Raw genomic sequence first — 14,964 nt, 5'->3', positions numbered from 1 at the left:
GGGAACAACGTACAAAAAAAAAGGAAAGGTTTATTTTGAAGATTACAGAACTTGCACGATGACGCCACCCAGCTTCCATTTCCACCAATCGAAGAATCTCCAGTTGGGGTGGGAGCCAGAGAAGGAAGTAGGGAGGGGAGGGGAGAGAGCAGGTGGTGGCAGAGGAAAGGGGTAAGATGGCTGCCAAGCAGCTCATGCCACCCTAGGTCTGCGCTTCACTGTCTTTACTCCTCCACACCACGAGGGTGACGAGGAAGGGGATGAGGCAGATGGGGGCTATGATCATGGCCAGGAGCACATCTTCTGGGGGGTCTGAGAAGGTGGGTTGCACCAGGGAGCAGTTGGCAAAGTGGATGTGGTGGGTCTCAAAGATGATCTCTTCTGCCCAGGGATTGGGGAAGCCCAGGCCAAACTCTTCCGCACCCTTTTCCAAGCAGTCTCGAAGGAAGCTATAAGGCCTAGAGACAGGAGAGGGCTAGAGTGAGGGAAGGGTTGGGGCCAGAAAGAGGACTGCCCCACACTCACCCGCAGGGAGCAAGCCCCAGGCCCAAGCCGCCCTCCAGCACTGCCCCTACCTGCTAATCAGGGCCCAGTCACACCAGTCCTTCTTGATAGAGTCCATCTGAACCTCATAATCGTGCCAGCATTGTTGGACATTTGTCCCATAGGTCTCCAACACCGTTTTCCCTGTGGGCAGAGATGCTGCACATTGACCATAACCTGCCCCACCCTCCAAGCCCTCTGGTCCAGGTACTTCCATTGTGGAACCGCTGTTCCTGTCTTCAAATATGGGAACTGCCCAGAGAGCCTCAGAAAATTTCCCAAGCAAGATACTCCTAGCTGAGGAGAGAGTCCCAGCTCAGGAAAAGTTTAATGCCTTCCATGTACACTGGACTTTGCAGCCTGGCAAGAGTTTCCACATACACTTTTTCAGGAATATTCTAACCCACCTGTGAGGTGGGCCAGCTCACAGCTGGTTGGGGGCTTTGTGGGATTAGAGGTAGAAAGACAACAAGAAACCCTGAGAGAGAGAACAGAAAGGAGTTTAGAGGCACCAATTGGGTTTGCGGCTTGGCTTGTGGGAAAGGAACCATCCCCACTGACCTCTCTTCTTCCCTGTGGCCACCCTCCCACAGTCGCTGGCTACTCACCATCCGACTTGGAGCCGTCTGGGGTGGGAAGAAGCTGAGCCAAGGACTCCTGGGGCTTCAGGACAGCTGTGGGCAGAAAAGGGACAGGGAGATGGGAGGATGGGGATGGATGTGGAGCCAGGAGGAAGCGGGGTGTGGGTTGGGGTCTGAGACTCTTGAAAGTCAGGGCTACTTTCAGAAGAGACAGGGAGCACTCCAGGCCCCCACGCGGTGCCTCGGTGCCCGGAAGAGAGGGGGCCGCACCAATTCCTTCACACATTCAAAACCCCTCCTTCTTCGCCAGCTCCAGACCTCCCAAGAGCTTTATGCAGGGGCCCCGGGCATCTCAGCTTTTCCCCAAGTGGGAAGCAGCTCGCGCTGCGCCCTCGCTGCGGTGAGGCCGGGTACCGTCCAGAGGGCAGCGCGGTCCGCACCCGCACGCCGGGGCCCGTTCCGAGACGTCCAGTCCCTCTCCCCTCCCGGGCCTCCCGCGCCTCCCGCCCGGACCTCGGGGCGCTGCGCTTACCGCCCAGCAGGAGGAGGAGGCGGAGCGCAGCCGGTCGCCCGGCGCGGGTGGCGGGGAGCCACGGGCTGCCGACAGCGCGCTCCGCCCGGAGCGAGGCCATCGCACGGCGAGCAGGCGAGGAGGAGCGGCGGCGCTGAGCCGGGCCCGGGCGGGGGCTCCTATATCCCGGTCCCAAGCCGCAGGAAGCCGCGCAGCTTCCTCGCGGGGGCTGGGACGGCTGCGGCCACGTGGGGGGCGGGGGCGACGCCCGGGGCCGGCGGGCTGGAGGGGGAGTCGCTGCCCCACCCGGCCCTGGCGCCCGCCGCTCCCTCCGCCCGGCCGGCGTTGGCCCACCCCTTCTGCTAGCTCACCCCGCGGGGCTGGACAGCTCCCCTCGTAACCCCAGAACCGAGATCCATTTCCTGGGCTCGGCCGCGTGGCGCCGAGGACTCGTCAGGTCTCCGAGCATCTGCTCCCCGAACTCTCGTGGCCCCTTTTCTTTCTCGGTGAGGTGGGGCTGTGTGGGGAGATAGTGAAGAGGGAGGGGGCTGGGAGCTCAGAGGGCTTCTCAACACTGCAGTCTCTAATGCTGGAGGTTGCGGCTGCCCTGAGCTATGGGGGAAGGGGCGCCTGGAAGGGGCTCAGAATTCCCTTTCCCTGGGAACACCCACTGATGTCAGTCTGCCTGCCAAAACCAGAAGAGGAGGAGGAGAGGAGGAGGAGGAAAGGGAGCCAGCCCTGGGAACCCCCTGGGGAGAAGGCCTGAGGATGGGGAAACCAAAGTCCAAATACCCTCCCTTCGAGGCACCGCCTGGGGCCTAGACCCCCCCCAAACCAGATTGAGCACAGGGGAAAAAGTATGACTGCTCCATCCCCAAGAAGGTGGCCACAACTCCTCAGGACCAAGGTTGTGAGAAGGGAAGAGTTTAGAACCTACCATAGGCGACTTCATCGTGAGGTGGGTACAAACTTTACTGCTCAGAGGGAGGAGCCCGGGACTGGAGCTCAGAGGCTCTGAGTTCTAATCCTGTCTTCCCACTTTCCAGTTACATAGCCTGCAATGTCTTCAGTTACTTTAGTGGATTCTCAGATTATCCCCATGTAAAAGAGGGGTGCTACCCTGATCTGCAGTGATAGTGATGCTTGTGAAAGGGCATTGCCCTCACCCAGCAGAGTCTAGTTTCCTTTCCTCCATTCCTAAGGACTTGCCTGAAGTGACGCAGCTGAGAAACAGCAAGGCTGAGTCTGGGGCCCCAGTGGCCCTGACTGCTGCCACACCACAGCTGACTGTGTGTCCTAAGCCAGAGCTTCATCATTCGGAGGATCCCAGAAGCTGATTTGTTCATGACGTTCGACTCCAGACACAGCTGTCAGCACCAAACTTTCCCAAATTACTCCCAGACACTGACCCTTGGACTCAGCTGCTGCTGTGTCCTGGTTTACAGGATTCCTGCCCACCACAAATTATCTTTCATGATCTCACTTCAGATCTTCATCTCAGGGTCTTAGGCTCTTAAATCATGGCCACTGATAACCAGCTGGTCTTCCATCGTTAGGATCAAGAGGTTGCTTTAGCAAGGAATCCAGAGGGAGACGGGAACTGGCATGAACCCCAAAGCCTTCCTAGTGAGGACTGTCTTCTGCAATGTACAGAAAAGAGCCAGGCAGCCTTGGAGTCATTTCAGGCTAGAACCAAATTCCACTCCTTCCCTCCCACCTGTGATTGCACTTTCTCAGAAGGAAGCATGGTCAAGAGGGAGATTTCTAGGTAACAAGATGGGAGGAGGAAGCCAGGAGGGACAGAAAGCAAAATCAGCCATTGCCATTGGCCAGAAGCACCTGAGTCTGCTATGGGTTAGAAATGGGGTTGGGATTAAGATGAAAGTTGACAAAAACACATGTTGGACTTTAGATAAAAGCAATATGGAATAATGAATAAAAACAAAGATTGATTAGGTTTCTGAAGGCAGGTATTGCATCTGTCTCGCTGTGTAACCTTAGGTAGGTCATTTCACATCTTTGGAGCTCAATATTTTCATATATAAAATGGCCTGGGACTTCCCTGGTGGTTCAGTGGTTAAGACTCCGCACCTTCAGTGTAGGGGGTGAGAGTTCAGTCTCTGGTTGGGGAACTAAGATTCCACATGCTGTGCAGTGCAGCCAAAAATAATAATAATGACTGTAGTAACAAAAGGGAAATATAAGTGACTTGGTAGAAAGTGGTGTTTTAGCCCTAGAGTTGGGTTTAAGCTAGCATCAAGATGTGGAGACCTCCAAAGGAGAGCTTGTCGTAATCTTTCCTGGACTTGGGAGTCCAAATCTCCTGTTGGAGAATCTGGAAATTTCCTCTCCTGATTTCCCTCTTCTCACTCTTCCTTAGTTGGATGTTTGGCTGTTTTCACTGACCTCTGGGAGCATCGCGGTAACTGGGGGTCTGCTATGCAGGTCCTTTGAAACTGAACGGGGACTAGAAACCTCATCTTTTCCAAGTGGTTATAGGAAATGATCTGTAGCAAGGGCCAGAGAAGGGCTTCATTAGGGACAGAAGCTGGTTCTTTCATGGGAGTTCCTATTTTCCTCCCCTGGGTAGGGGGGCTTACCTTTCCTTTCTATTTCTGCTTTAAAACTACATCTTTTTAAAAAAATTATAAATTTATTTTAATTAATGAATACAGTGAAAAAAATCAAGTCACAAAAAAGTTTGTATAATCTAATACCTTGATGTGAAAGTTAGAATTTTGACATATAAGCATTTGTAATTTCTTAGAAAATAAACTATTAATCATTGAAAAAAAAAAAACCACTACATCTTTTTGCTGTAAAGACATACTTTTTAATTGCAAGTAATACGTAAGTATACAGTAAGTCCCCTACATACAGACGAGTTCGATTATGGGAGTACATTCATAAGTTCAGTTTGTTTTTAAGTGCAACAAACAGAACTAGCCTAGGTACCCAACTAACAGAATCAGCTGTATAGTACTGCACTATAATAGGCTTATAATACTTTCACATAAATAATACATAAACACAAACAAAAAACATTTTTAATCTTTCAATACAGTACCTTATAAAGTACAGTACAACAGCTGGTGTACAGAGGCTGGTATTGAGTGAACAGGCAAGAAGTGTTATTGACTAGAGGAAGAAGAGGGGGTGGGTGATGGTATAGCTGAAGGCTCATCAGCAATAGGAGATGGAGGGCAAGCTGCAGTTTCATTTATGCATGACATTAATGGAATGCACATTTGCATCTTTGAAAGCTTACAACTTGAAGGTTCATATGTAGGGGACTTAACTGTATACTCATTGCAAAATATTTAAAAACAGAAAACATTATACCCCCATTCCTTTCTCACCTCCCCCACATATTTTGGACTTAAAGGAAAATTAGAATTAATATCCTTGTTGTTCAGTGATTTTTTTTTAAGATAGTAATATGTCTTGGGTTATCATTGATACTGTATGTAAATATGTTTCTTTCTTTTTAATTACCATATAGTATTGTCTTCAGTCTTTTTCTCTTATGTCCAGTGGAATCCAGGCTTTGAGTTCCCTATAGAATCTCTTATTCCTGTGTCCTTACCCCACTTCCACCTCCCAGTGCCTGGGAAGAGAAAGATCTGGTTCTGATCTGACTGGACATTGACCTGAGATTTCTGGCTTGAACCTGTATTGACTTCTCCTGGGCAGGGATCTCACCGCCATGTACATTTCTCTTATTACTAGCCGATGGCCATCCTGCCTGGAGCAGGGGGAGAGGTGATTTGATCCTAAGAAGGAGTGCCTTTTCTAATCCTCAGCCTTCCCCCTATGCTCACAGGCAAATCCAGAACAACATGAGGCAGTCAAAAACACAGGCAGCCTCCTACACAGTAAAATTACATCCAGAGCATCCAGGAATTACCATCTCTACCGAGAAGAGACATTCACACATGCTGGCGTCTTCCCCAGCTGTCTGCAAAATAGAGAACAGAGCACAGGAAAAGGTGTGGGGGAGAGTCAGGGTCAGGGAAGCCCAAAGTTCCAGCTGGGAAGGACTGATCTTTCCAAGCTGGAGAGAGGAGACTGTCTTCTTCAGAGTGCAGGGAGGCAGCAGGGAAACTCAGAAGAGCTACAGCCAGGGAGCCAGCTGGCTAAGGGAGGGAAGACAAGAGAGTAGGGATGCAACTACTCCATCTCTCCCCAGCCTCCTCGTTTCCAGGATACTGGCATGAGAAGCATGACCGTCTCTCATGGGGAAGAATGGTTATCAGAAAAAAATGTTGACTCTCTTATCATATATATAAGTTATGAGGGAAAAGCAGGGAAAATGGTCAAGCCATATTCCTCACCAACTGCTGGGGACTTAAAAGTATTCACATTTATTGAACAATTATTATGTGCTGCAGAGTGTGTTCTCTGACACTTATGCCCAGTGATTTGCAAGCATTTCTTAAAAATTCCCCACCACAACATCAGAATTATCTTGTCCATGGATGAAATGGAGAAAACATGAGTGATTTGCCCAAGGTCTCAGAGGAAGTAATTGGCAAAGCCAGGGTTTGAAATCAGGACTACTTGATGCTACTACTTCATGCTTTAAAAAAAAAAAAAAAATTATTTGGCTGTGCTGGGTCTTGGTTGCAGCATGCAAGATCTTTAGTTGCGGCATGCAAACTCTTAGGTGCGGCATGTAGGATCTAGTTCTCTGACCAGGGAATAAATAGTACCTGGGATCCTGCATGGGGAGCACAGGGTCTTAGCCACTGGACCACCAGGAAAGTTCCCTTTACTGAATCTTGAGTGGAAGAGAGAATGATAGAGAGATTCTTCCACGATCAGATGGGTCCCTCTAAAAATAAGATCCTGCTTTACTCAACTCTGTATACAATGTCCCCCCCCACTTCCCTCCCTGACTCAGGCTGGACCATGACATCACATGGTGGAGGCTGTTTTTCTGAAAAGAACCCAGGCCAGATTTACAAGAATGACATTCAGACAGCGTGACTGAAGAGGACCATGGCCAAAAGACCACAGCACACACCCAGCAGTGCTGAGAACACTGCCGGTCCCTCGGCACCTGGGGCTGACTCATGCTTGCTGTGAGGACCCAATGCCAGATGCCAGGATTGCTTTTACCCTTCTTGCATTTCTTACAACTGTCCTCTGAAACCACCCCTAGGAACCCTTCTACCCCTTCCTACCCTGAAGTCGAGATGTTGTATAACATGGGGATACCCTGAGGGAGTCAAGCAGTGTGCTGTTTCATACAAATTGTTTCACTTAAAAACTCCCAGCTCACAAACTTCCCTGGTGGTCCAGTGGGTAAGGTTCTGCACTTCCACTGCAGAGGGCAAGGCTTCTTCCAGGTCAGCAAACTAAGATCCCACATGTCTCTCAGCATAGCCAAAACAAACAAACAAAACTCCTTCTGACTGTATATATGCAGATACCATAGCAACCCACTTAACAAAGGAGGAAACTGAGGCTAAGAAAGATTAATCAACACCTAGTGGAAGTCGGCCTGCTATCTGATCTGGTAGACAGAAGGAAATAGTAAGGAATGAGGAAGATCGGCTGGAAGAGCAAACAGATAGGGCTCCTTGTGGCACAGGGGGCCTTCCCCACTCAGTATGACCCCTGCCCTGACTATGTTTACTTCACCTGCAGATATTATCATTTCACATCCTTTCTCCCCAGACTTTAATACTTAGGTGGATATTGGGGGAAAAAAAAAATCCATGACACTAGGAAGAAAGTAATTTTCTAGATCATAACAAGGATCCAACATATGTTAAGCAAATATGACACTAACAGTGCCTGTGTATTTAACACATGTTGTGTGTGTAATGTAAGCTTGACGTGCTTAGTCATTTAGTTGTATTTGACTCTTTGTGAACCCATGGACCATAGCCCGCCAGACTCCTCTGTCCATGGGATTCTCCAGGCGAGAATACTGGAGTGGGTACCCATTCCCTTGTCTAGGGTACCTTCCTGACCCAGGGATCGAACCCAGGTCTGCAGGCAGATTCTTTACTGTCTGAGCCAGGGAAACCTAAGTGATACTATAAAAGACACCATTTTCATCATCTTTAAAGTGGAGATAATAATATCTATAAGTTATGAGCTAAAGAACTTAGAGGAGTGCTTGGCTCATAGTCAACATTTATTATTTCTCTTGCCTAAGCGATTAAGAGCACATACTTTGGAGTTAAGCAGACTTGAATTTGAATCCCAGCACCATCACTCTTGGCTGTTTGTGACCTTGTACAAGTTACTTAATCCCTTTGAACTTGCTTGGTTTCTTATCCACAAAAATGGGGTTACTAATGTATATCTCACTGAGCAATAGAAATGATGCATGTTAAAGTATTTAGCCCAATGTCTGGCACTAGTAAGCATGTGACAAATGGTAGTTACTATCGTAATGTGTACCACACACAGTTATGAAACTTTATTTCCAAGATATTCTGAGATCCTTCCCATTTCGTAATTTCAGTTTTGTTTTTGTTTTTTTTTTTTTAATTACACAACACTTTATTGAAAAGAATACAGACTTTGGAGTCAGAGAGTCCCAGCCTGGGTTTGAATTCCAAGCCCTCCTACTTACCAGTCATGTGGTTATGGCCAACGTTGTCAATCTCCCTGAGCCTCAGTTTTCTTCTCTGTAAAATGGGGATGACAAGACCTACCCCCTCCCCAGGCATCTTGCAAGGATTGTACAAGATAAGGTAGGTTCACATCCAATACAATAGTGAAGTGAAGTCGCTCAGTCATGTCCGACTCTTTGCGACCCCATGGACTGTAGCCTACCAGGCTCCTCCATCCATGGGATTTTCCAGGCAAGAATACTGGATTGTGTTGCCATTTCCTTCTCTAGGGGATCTTCCCGACCCAGGGATCAAACCCGGGTCTCCCGCAGTGTAGGTAGATGCTTTACCGTCTGAGCCACGAGCTAATGAATTTATGTGAATGCTAAAGGCAATGTGTTAAATATATAAATAAATGTGATTCATTGTTTCTTTCCCTAAGGTGTCATGGATGGGATCTGTAGATGGGATCTGTTGTACTTTCTCCAAAAAAGTCTCTATGGCCTTGTATTCCATCCTAGCTGCAGTGGGGTTCAAAGGACCATAGTATCAGCAGTATAGGATCCTGCTGATAAGCCAGGGAAGAAAGAAGAGGAAGTCATAGAACCAAGGGGAACTCTCCTTTCCTGTCTGGCTAGGATTTATTTGTCTTGCACACAGGCTGTGCCCTGCTGATACGGGGGCCTGTCCAGTGTCCAGCTTTGGTTGGCATCTCCAGCACAGAGGAAGTAAGGAGCCCCTTGTTGATTAGGAACTGTTTTCCTCTGAACTTGCAGATGAGAGTCCCAAACACATTTCTCTTTCTGGCGCCACTGGTGAAAGGAGAAAACCATGGGGACAATCCAGACCTGTGATTCAGAGCTAAAAGAACTTAGAGACAAGAGGACGGAGAATGAAGAGGTTTCGAGCATAGGTATGGAGTCAGAATGATGAGGCCCAAATCCTGGCCTCACCATTTACCAGCTGGCTGATCTTGGGCAAGTTCCACAATCTCTGTAAGCCCTGGTTTCTTCAGTTGTAAAATGAACATAAGAATATTGCTGACTTCCTATGGAATGAGATGACCCATTATAAAAAAACTTAGCACAATTCCAGGCACACACTGAATGGTCAGTGTTTGAAGGCTGTAATCGTTTTCTGTTTCTGCAGTTATACAGTCAAGGACCCTGATAGCCAGGAAGGAAGCACAGCCCATTAGCTGTCCACCCGACTGGGGCCACTTCCCAGGCCGGGCCTTGCCAAAGGCGTGTTCCGTGGGATCAAGGCCCTGAATTAACTGTGCTGAGAGAGTGAGAGCGGGTAGCACCACCCTAGCCGTGGGCTTGGAGCTTTCCAAGTATGTGCAAAGCAAGGCCTGAATCCCACCCAAGTAATCCCCCAAAGTAATTCCGCTTCCTGCTAGAATTATTTACCTTGTAATTAACAAAAACTAAGGAGGCCCTTTTCTAATATTTTGGCTTGGAGGTTCAGAATTTAAACTTTTTAAGAGCCACGGACAAGGGTTTATTGTGGGCCTGTTCTTACTTGCTGAACTGAATGCATTATTATGATTCCGAAGCAACTAGGGGTCAGAGGCTAAGTACCTGAGGCGGAAAGCTGGGTTTTGGAGATCAGAGGACAAAATGTCCAGGAGTGGAGAAGCTTCAAAACTTGAGCTATGTTTCCAGGCTCAGTGATGTCCAGACCTCAACTTGCTTTGGAGTCGCCTTTGCCTCTGACTCTGAGTGTTCAGGGAGGGGTCTGGCAATTCAGCTGGCCCCACCAAGGCCTGGGCAGCAGCCCCAGTTTCTGGTGACCTTAGTGCAGGCTCTGGGGTTGTGCTGTGCTTTGTTTGCTTGTTTGTTTCTCCACAGCAGGGTGGCCTTCCCCTGCTTCTGGGTGGGAAATGGGGGAGGAGAGAGGATGGTCTGCTCCCATCTCCACAGCTGTGTTTACACTTCCCTTGTCAGGGACTGTCTGGGGCTCAGCCTTTCTTCACTCCTGTTTCCCCTTGGAGAAACGCTATTTGATAGCCCCGTGGGCTTTACAAAGGAGGGGCTGAATGAGCAGAGAGGTCACCGTCCAAAGGGGGCTGGAAGGAAGGAGGAAGGGAGAAAAGTTGGCAGAGAGAAAGGAATAGTGCAGAATTCTGTTTGAATTCTGGGAAGCAACAGCTCCTTCCGTTCCTAACAGTGGCCTGAAGACCAGCAGGGGACAAAAGTACACTTAGAACTTGCCTGCTTCAGAAGGAACAGAACATGTGACAGAAATGTCATTTCTTACCACTGAGGGGAACAAAATCTTGTTTGGGGATGGGGATACTGAGGGCATAGAGAACAGTCTTCCCTGAGGCTTCTTTGGGGCCAGTGGTCAGAGACACAGCACGTGAAAGCCAAGAAGATCATGCTAAAATACATGCAAATTTAAAAGGATTTAAGAAAATGGTCAAGCAAATAATGCTCTTCTTCTCCAGGGAGCAAGTTGAGCTGGTATTAATCAGTGTGCTAGTATTGCTGGACTCTCGGCCAAGCCTGGGAGAAGGGCTGCCAAGGCAAATCAGGCCTCAGGTTTCAGAAATTAAACACATAATTTTATTTTTCCGAAATAGAGAACTTTCGGAAAAAGAACCAACCTCATTAGGCTACTCAGCACACTTTGTCCATTTCCTTTTAGCCCTAGAGGCCTGCGATTTAAGAGCAAGATGAGCAACTGGAAGCCAGGAGTGACACAGTTATTCCTATTAACTGCCTGGGGGTGGGGCTGGGAGGAATGGGGCAGGGGTGATGGTACTGTTTTTCAAAGGTCCAGTAGCTGACCACTTGCCAACAGTTTTTCTACGAATTTATAGGACAAAGACCTGAAGGGTTGGAAGAGAAAAAGAGGAAGAGCTAGCCAAACAAAAAATTGGCTTATAGTATCTCATGGACCTGGGTCAGCTAAGAAATAGCCTGGTCTAGGAAAAACTCTCTCCCTTCAGAGAGGGAGAGAGGAACCAATTGGCAGACAAATTTTCCCCAAGAACCCCACAATTATTGGTGATGTGGAAAGTTGTTTTTATAATCCTTTAGTGAACAAAGATTATTAAACCCTGGGTTTAGTCCTATGCCAAATGTTGTGATGGATAGGAAAGAGGTAGACAGCCTGGTAGTGAGTGTAAGGTGGTAACGGTGTTGAAGCTGGGGGAGATCTTGGGGGATGGGTGGGTTAATGAGGAAGTGGAATTTGAGATGGATTATACACTCTGATCTATAACTTTGACATAAATCCCTTCACCTTCCTTCCTTTCCACATCAAAATATTTTTGTAAATATATTGCCTTTGTTATGCAGAATAAAGACATTTGTTCTCCTCTTGTCACTTGGCATACTTCATGCTTCCCTAAAACAACGTGGGTCACTCCCATGGTGTTAGTTACCAACAGAGTTGATGTTTCCCAAATTGCTCTCCAGTCTCAGTCCTGATGTTCAGATCTTCTGAACATCTTCCCTTAGGTAACTCACATTCCTTTTTTTTTTTTTTTGATCTGCCACCTGCCCACTCCTCCCACCCCCATCCGCCTTTTTTCAACCATATTCTTTATTTCTACAAGTGTTTATGTAGTGTAACATAGGGATCCCCAACCTCCAGGCCATGCACTGGTACCTCCTATCAGATCAGTGGCAGCATTAGGTTAGAAATAAAGAGCACAATAAATGTAATGTGCTTGAATCATCCTGAAACCATCCCTTCCCCCATCCGTGAAAAAAACTGTCTTTCACAAAACTGGTCCCTGGTGCCAAAAGGCTTGGGGACCACTGGTGCCATGGTTCTTAAGCTTGTTACACAGTGGAATCACTTGGGATGGTCTTAGACTTCTTGAAGCCCAAGCCAAACTCCAGACCAATGAATCAGGCTCTCTGAAGGTGGGAGGAGGAAATCAGTAGTTATTAAAGCTGTCCCGGTGACTTCAATGTGAACCGAGCTTGAGAACCACTGATCTAAAAAAGGCATTTGGAATGGAAAGGAACATCATGGCAAACTGCCAAGTGGGAAGGAATATTTACTTTGATTTGGTGGTGAATTGGGTGTAGGCAAGAGAATAAAAGAAAAATTTCTGATATAAGGAAAAAAATACTAAATCTGACATCCAGAGACCTCATAGGGTAATTTTTTATCAAGACAATCTTTTAACTCCTTTATGCCAGAATACCTTTGTGTGGGAAACTAAAATCCTCCCTACCTACTTTACAGAGTTGTTATGACTATTTGGGAAAAAAATTATTATCCGCTTTTAAATTATGTATGTAGCAGGAATTCCCTGGTGGTCCAATGGTTAGGAACCCACACTTCCACAGCAAGGGTCATGGGTTAAACAATCCCTGGTGGAGAGAACTAAGATCCCAAATCCCACAGTTGCATTACACAGCCAAAAGAAAAAAAAGTATGTGGAGACAAATTTAAGGTGCTGTATATTTGCATTTTAAGATTTATTTTAACTTTATATTTTGAAATAATTTCAGATTTACAAAAGTGTTACAAGTGTAGAGAGTTTCCTGTACTCCCTTGAGCCAACTTCCTCAATTGTTGACAAAGTTTGATTGCCCACACCAGGAATTCAGATCGACGAAATACTATTAACTAATCTATAGATCTTATTTTAATTTCATCAATTATCCCACTGTGTGCCTTTTTTGGACCAATATCCAATCCAGGATCACACATTACATTTACTTGTCATGTCTCCTCAGTCTCCTCCAATCTGAACAGTTCCTCACCGTTTGTCTTTTTTTTTTTTTTTTTGCCCTGCACCCTCGACCCCCTCCAGCTGAAGCACAGTCAACCACTGGACCACCAGGGAAGTCCCAATCTTGATATTTTTGAAGATACTAGCCAGTTATTGTGCAAATTTACCCCTTATTTTGGATTTGTCTGTTGCTTCCTGCTGGTTAATTCAGCTTATGCATTTTTTCAAGACTACTGTGGAACGGATTTTGTGTCCTCATTGACTATTGAGAGGTACTTAGTAAAAATATTATCTCAGCACTAGTGATATTAACTTTGATCATTTGGTTAAGGTGATGTCTGCTAGATTTCTCTCCTGTAAAGTTACTTTTTTTCCTTGTGTAACTTAATATGTATCTTGTGAGAGGATACTTTGACTCAAGGCAACTGATTTGAATCTAAGTGACTGGGAAAACTATCGACAGAAATAGGGAAGCCCGGTGTATATAAAGCAAGAATGATAACTTAGAGCCCTAGACGGGTGTTTGGGGATATTTGTAAATCAAATATCTGTCAAAGATCTGTATGAAGGGGTTGCAGGTTGGTGTCAAATGCTGAAGTGAGAAATGGCATGTCACCAGTGTGTGGGGATGATGCAACGCTGGTTGGGTCTTCAAGAAGATAATACTGGCTCCAGGAAGTTTCTCAAGAGCCCTTCCTGTCCCCTGACAGCGCCGCCTTAGAAATCTTCGGGGCGGGTTGCACCACCTCCGACTCCTGAGTTTAGGGTACTGGCGCCAAACCACGGACCTGCGAAGAAGGAAGCCCAGGGAGCCTGACCACCGGGGCGCGGACGGTGCAGTGCGCAGGCGCCCGGAGGAGGCGCGGGGCGGGGCCGCTGCGCGGGGGCGGGGCCGCTGCGCGCAGGCGTGCTAGCGGTGGGTCCCTGCGGCTCGGGATGGAGGGTGAGTGAGTAAACAAGCCCCGGCCCGCCGGTGGGGCCGGGCCTCCGCACCTCGCCACCGGGGAGCCTGAGGGAGGGAGAGTCGAAGGGGTCAGAGAACTAGGGGGAAGCGGAGGGACACACCAATTGCCTGCCTGGGCTTAGCGGGGCGCCCACTCCCCGTTCCGAGAGCTGGGGTAAAGAGGACAGCTGGCCGAGCGAGCCCCAAGCGAGGACCGCGTCTGCGGCGGGGAGGGCGGTGTGTCCAGGAGGAGGAGCGGCGGGGGCGGGCCCGGGAACGCGAAATCCCGTTGGAGGGCGGGGTGGGCCAGGTGGGCGGGACCCCCGCGCGGGTTGGGCAAGGTGGGCGGCGGCACCTGCGGGGGCCCATAGCGAGGTGGACTGCTGGGGACTTGAGGAGGACCAGACGCGAGGGGTCAGCTTTCGATGACTTTGAGGGGTGTTGAGGAAGCGGTAGCAGTAAAAACGGGGTGAGGCGAGTGAGGGTCCTAAGACGCAGAATGGAAAGGGGCGCTCGTTCTCGGGGTCCAGGCGGTGCCGCGTGCCTCCGGGTTCTCACGCTCTGTGCCCCTCTCGCCTCCCCCAAGTCCTGGCCCTGAGTAAGAGGTTTCTCTCCAAATTTGGTCTCTCGCCAATCCCTGCCACCCCAGAATTCTCTTGGGGATCAAATAATGTAAGGGAAAGAGCCTTGAAGCAAAGGCAAGGTGGTGTATTTGGGACGTGCCTGTTAGGAAATGTGGAGCAAACTTATTTCGGTAAAAAGTTACTACTGAGAAATTGTTTCGGGGGAGGGGAAAGGATGTGGAAGAGTGTTCGTGCCGCCGGTGGAAATATTGAGAGTGGGCTTTTCATAGGTGAAATACGGGATCGTAACTGGAGTCGCTTAGGTATCGCGATAGTCCAGAGCTAGAGGGATGAGGATGGGGGCTAAGAGGCGAGGTAGCTGTGGGTGCGTGTGAAGATGGCCACGAATGCGAGTCTCTTCCGCCTTTGCTGCCATGATGCCTGTGAAGAGAAAAATCCCCCACCGGGTTCTTCTAAGTTTAAGAAACTTAAAGGAAGTTTCCAGCGTTAGAAGGTGCTAACTTTATCAGAGGTTTCTGTGAGAGCTTG

The 14,964-nt window shown here is 48.3% G+C and overlaps 2 protein-coding genes and 1 long non-coding RNA gene across 11 annotated transcripts in view; 2 read left to right on the top strand and 1 right to left on the bottom strand.

Annotated features, from left to right (window-relative positions):
* Positions 1-10: 10 nt before the first annotated feature.
* On the bottom strand, positions 11-1,791 carry RAMP2 (receptor activity modifying protein 2). The gene is made up of 4 exons (XM_004012943.5): positions 1,657-1,791; positions 1,152-1,217; positions 576-687; positions 11-458 (listed from the first exon to the last, which is right to left on the bottom strand). Exons 1-4 carry the CDS (start codon positions 1,754-1,756, stop codon positions 203-205), a joined length of 534 nt encoding a protein of 177 aa, XP_004012992.1. The 5' UTR covers positions 1,757-1,791; the 3' UTR covers positions 11-202.
* A 248-nt stretch (positions 1,792-2,039) lies between these two features.
* LOC132657425 (uncharacterized) lies at positions 2,040-11,543 on the top strand. Its single transcript, XR_009595600.1, has 2 exons — positions 2,040-2,141; positions 2,838-11,543. It is a non-coding gene; the product is annotated as an uncharacterized LOC132657425 (long non-coding RNA).
* Positions 11,544-13,821: 2,278 nt separating this feature from the next.
* EZH1 (enhancer of zeste 1 polycomb repressive complex 2 subunit) overlaps positions 13,822-14,964 on the top strand; it is a 31,398-nt gene continuing 30,255 nt past the window's right edge. For 4 of the 9 annotated variants that reach the window (XM_060395638.1, XM_027974486.2, XM_060395639.1 and 1 more), the window contains exon 1: positions 13,822-13,852. The gene's annotated coding sequence lies outside the window, so the exon portion shown is untranslated. Of the gene's footprint in view, positions 14,930-14,964 lie in introns of all 9 variants that reach the window. The other 5 variants (XM_042255984.1, XM_042255982.1, XM_042255983.2 and 2 more) reach the window with 3 other exon arrangements.

Source organism: Ovis aries, chromosome 11 (assembly GCF_016772045.2).
Source record: "Ovis aries strain OAR_USU_Benz2616 breed Rambouillet chromosome 11, ARS-UI_Ramb_v3.0, whole genome shotgun sequence".
NCBI classification, from domain to species: Eukaryota; Metazoa; Chordata; class Mammalia; order Artiodactyla; family Bovidae; genus Ovis; species Ovis aries.
The sequence above is the reverse complement of the archived record's forward strand: the minus strand, read 5'-3'. Positions and strand labels throughout refer to the sequence as shown.

What these genes read in the sequence shown, in the direction of transcription:
- RAMP2 (XM_004012943.5), bottom strand. Translation starts at nt 1,756, where the DNA reads ATGGCCTCGCTCCGGGCGGAGCGCGCTGTCGGCAGCCCGTGGCTCCCC. An exon ending in CCTCCTCCTCCTGCTGGGCG is followed by an intron (nt 1,218 to 1,656) that starts GTAAGCGCAGCG and finishes TTCTGCCCACAG; the next exon opens with CTGTCCTGAAGCCCCAGGAG. An exon ending in GACTGGGCCCTGATTAGCAG is followed by an intron (nt 459 to 575) that starts GTAGGGGCAGTG and finishes TCCTGTCTCTAG; the next exon opens with GCCTTATAGCTTCCTTCGAG.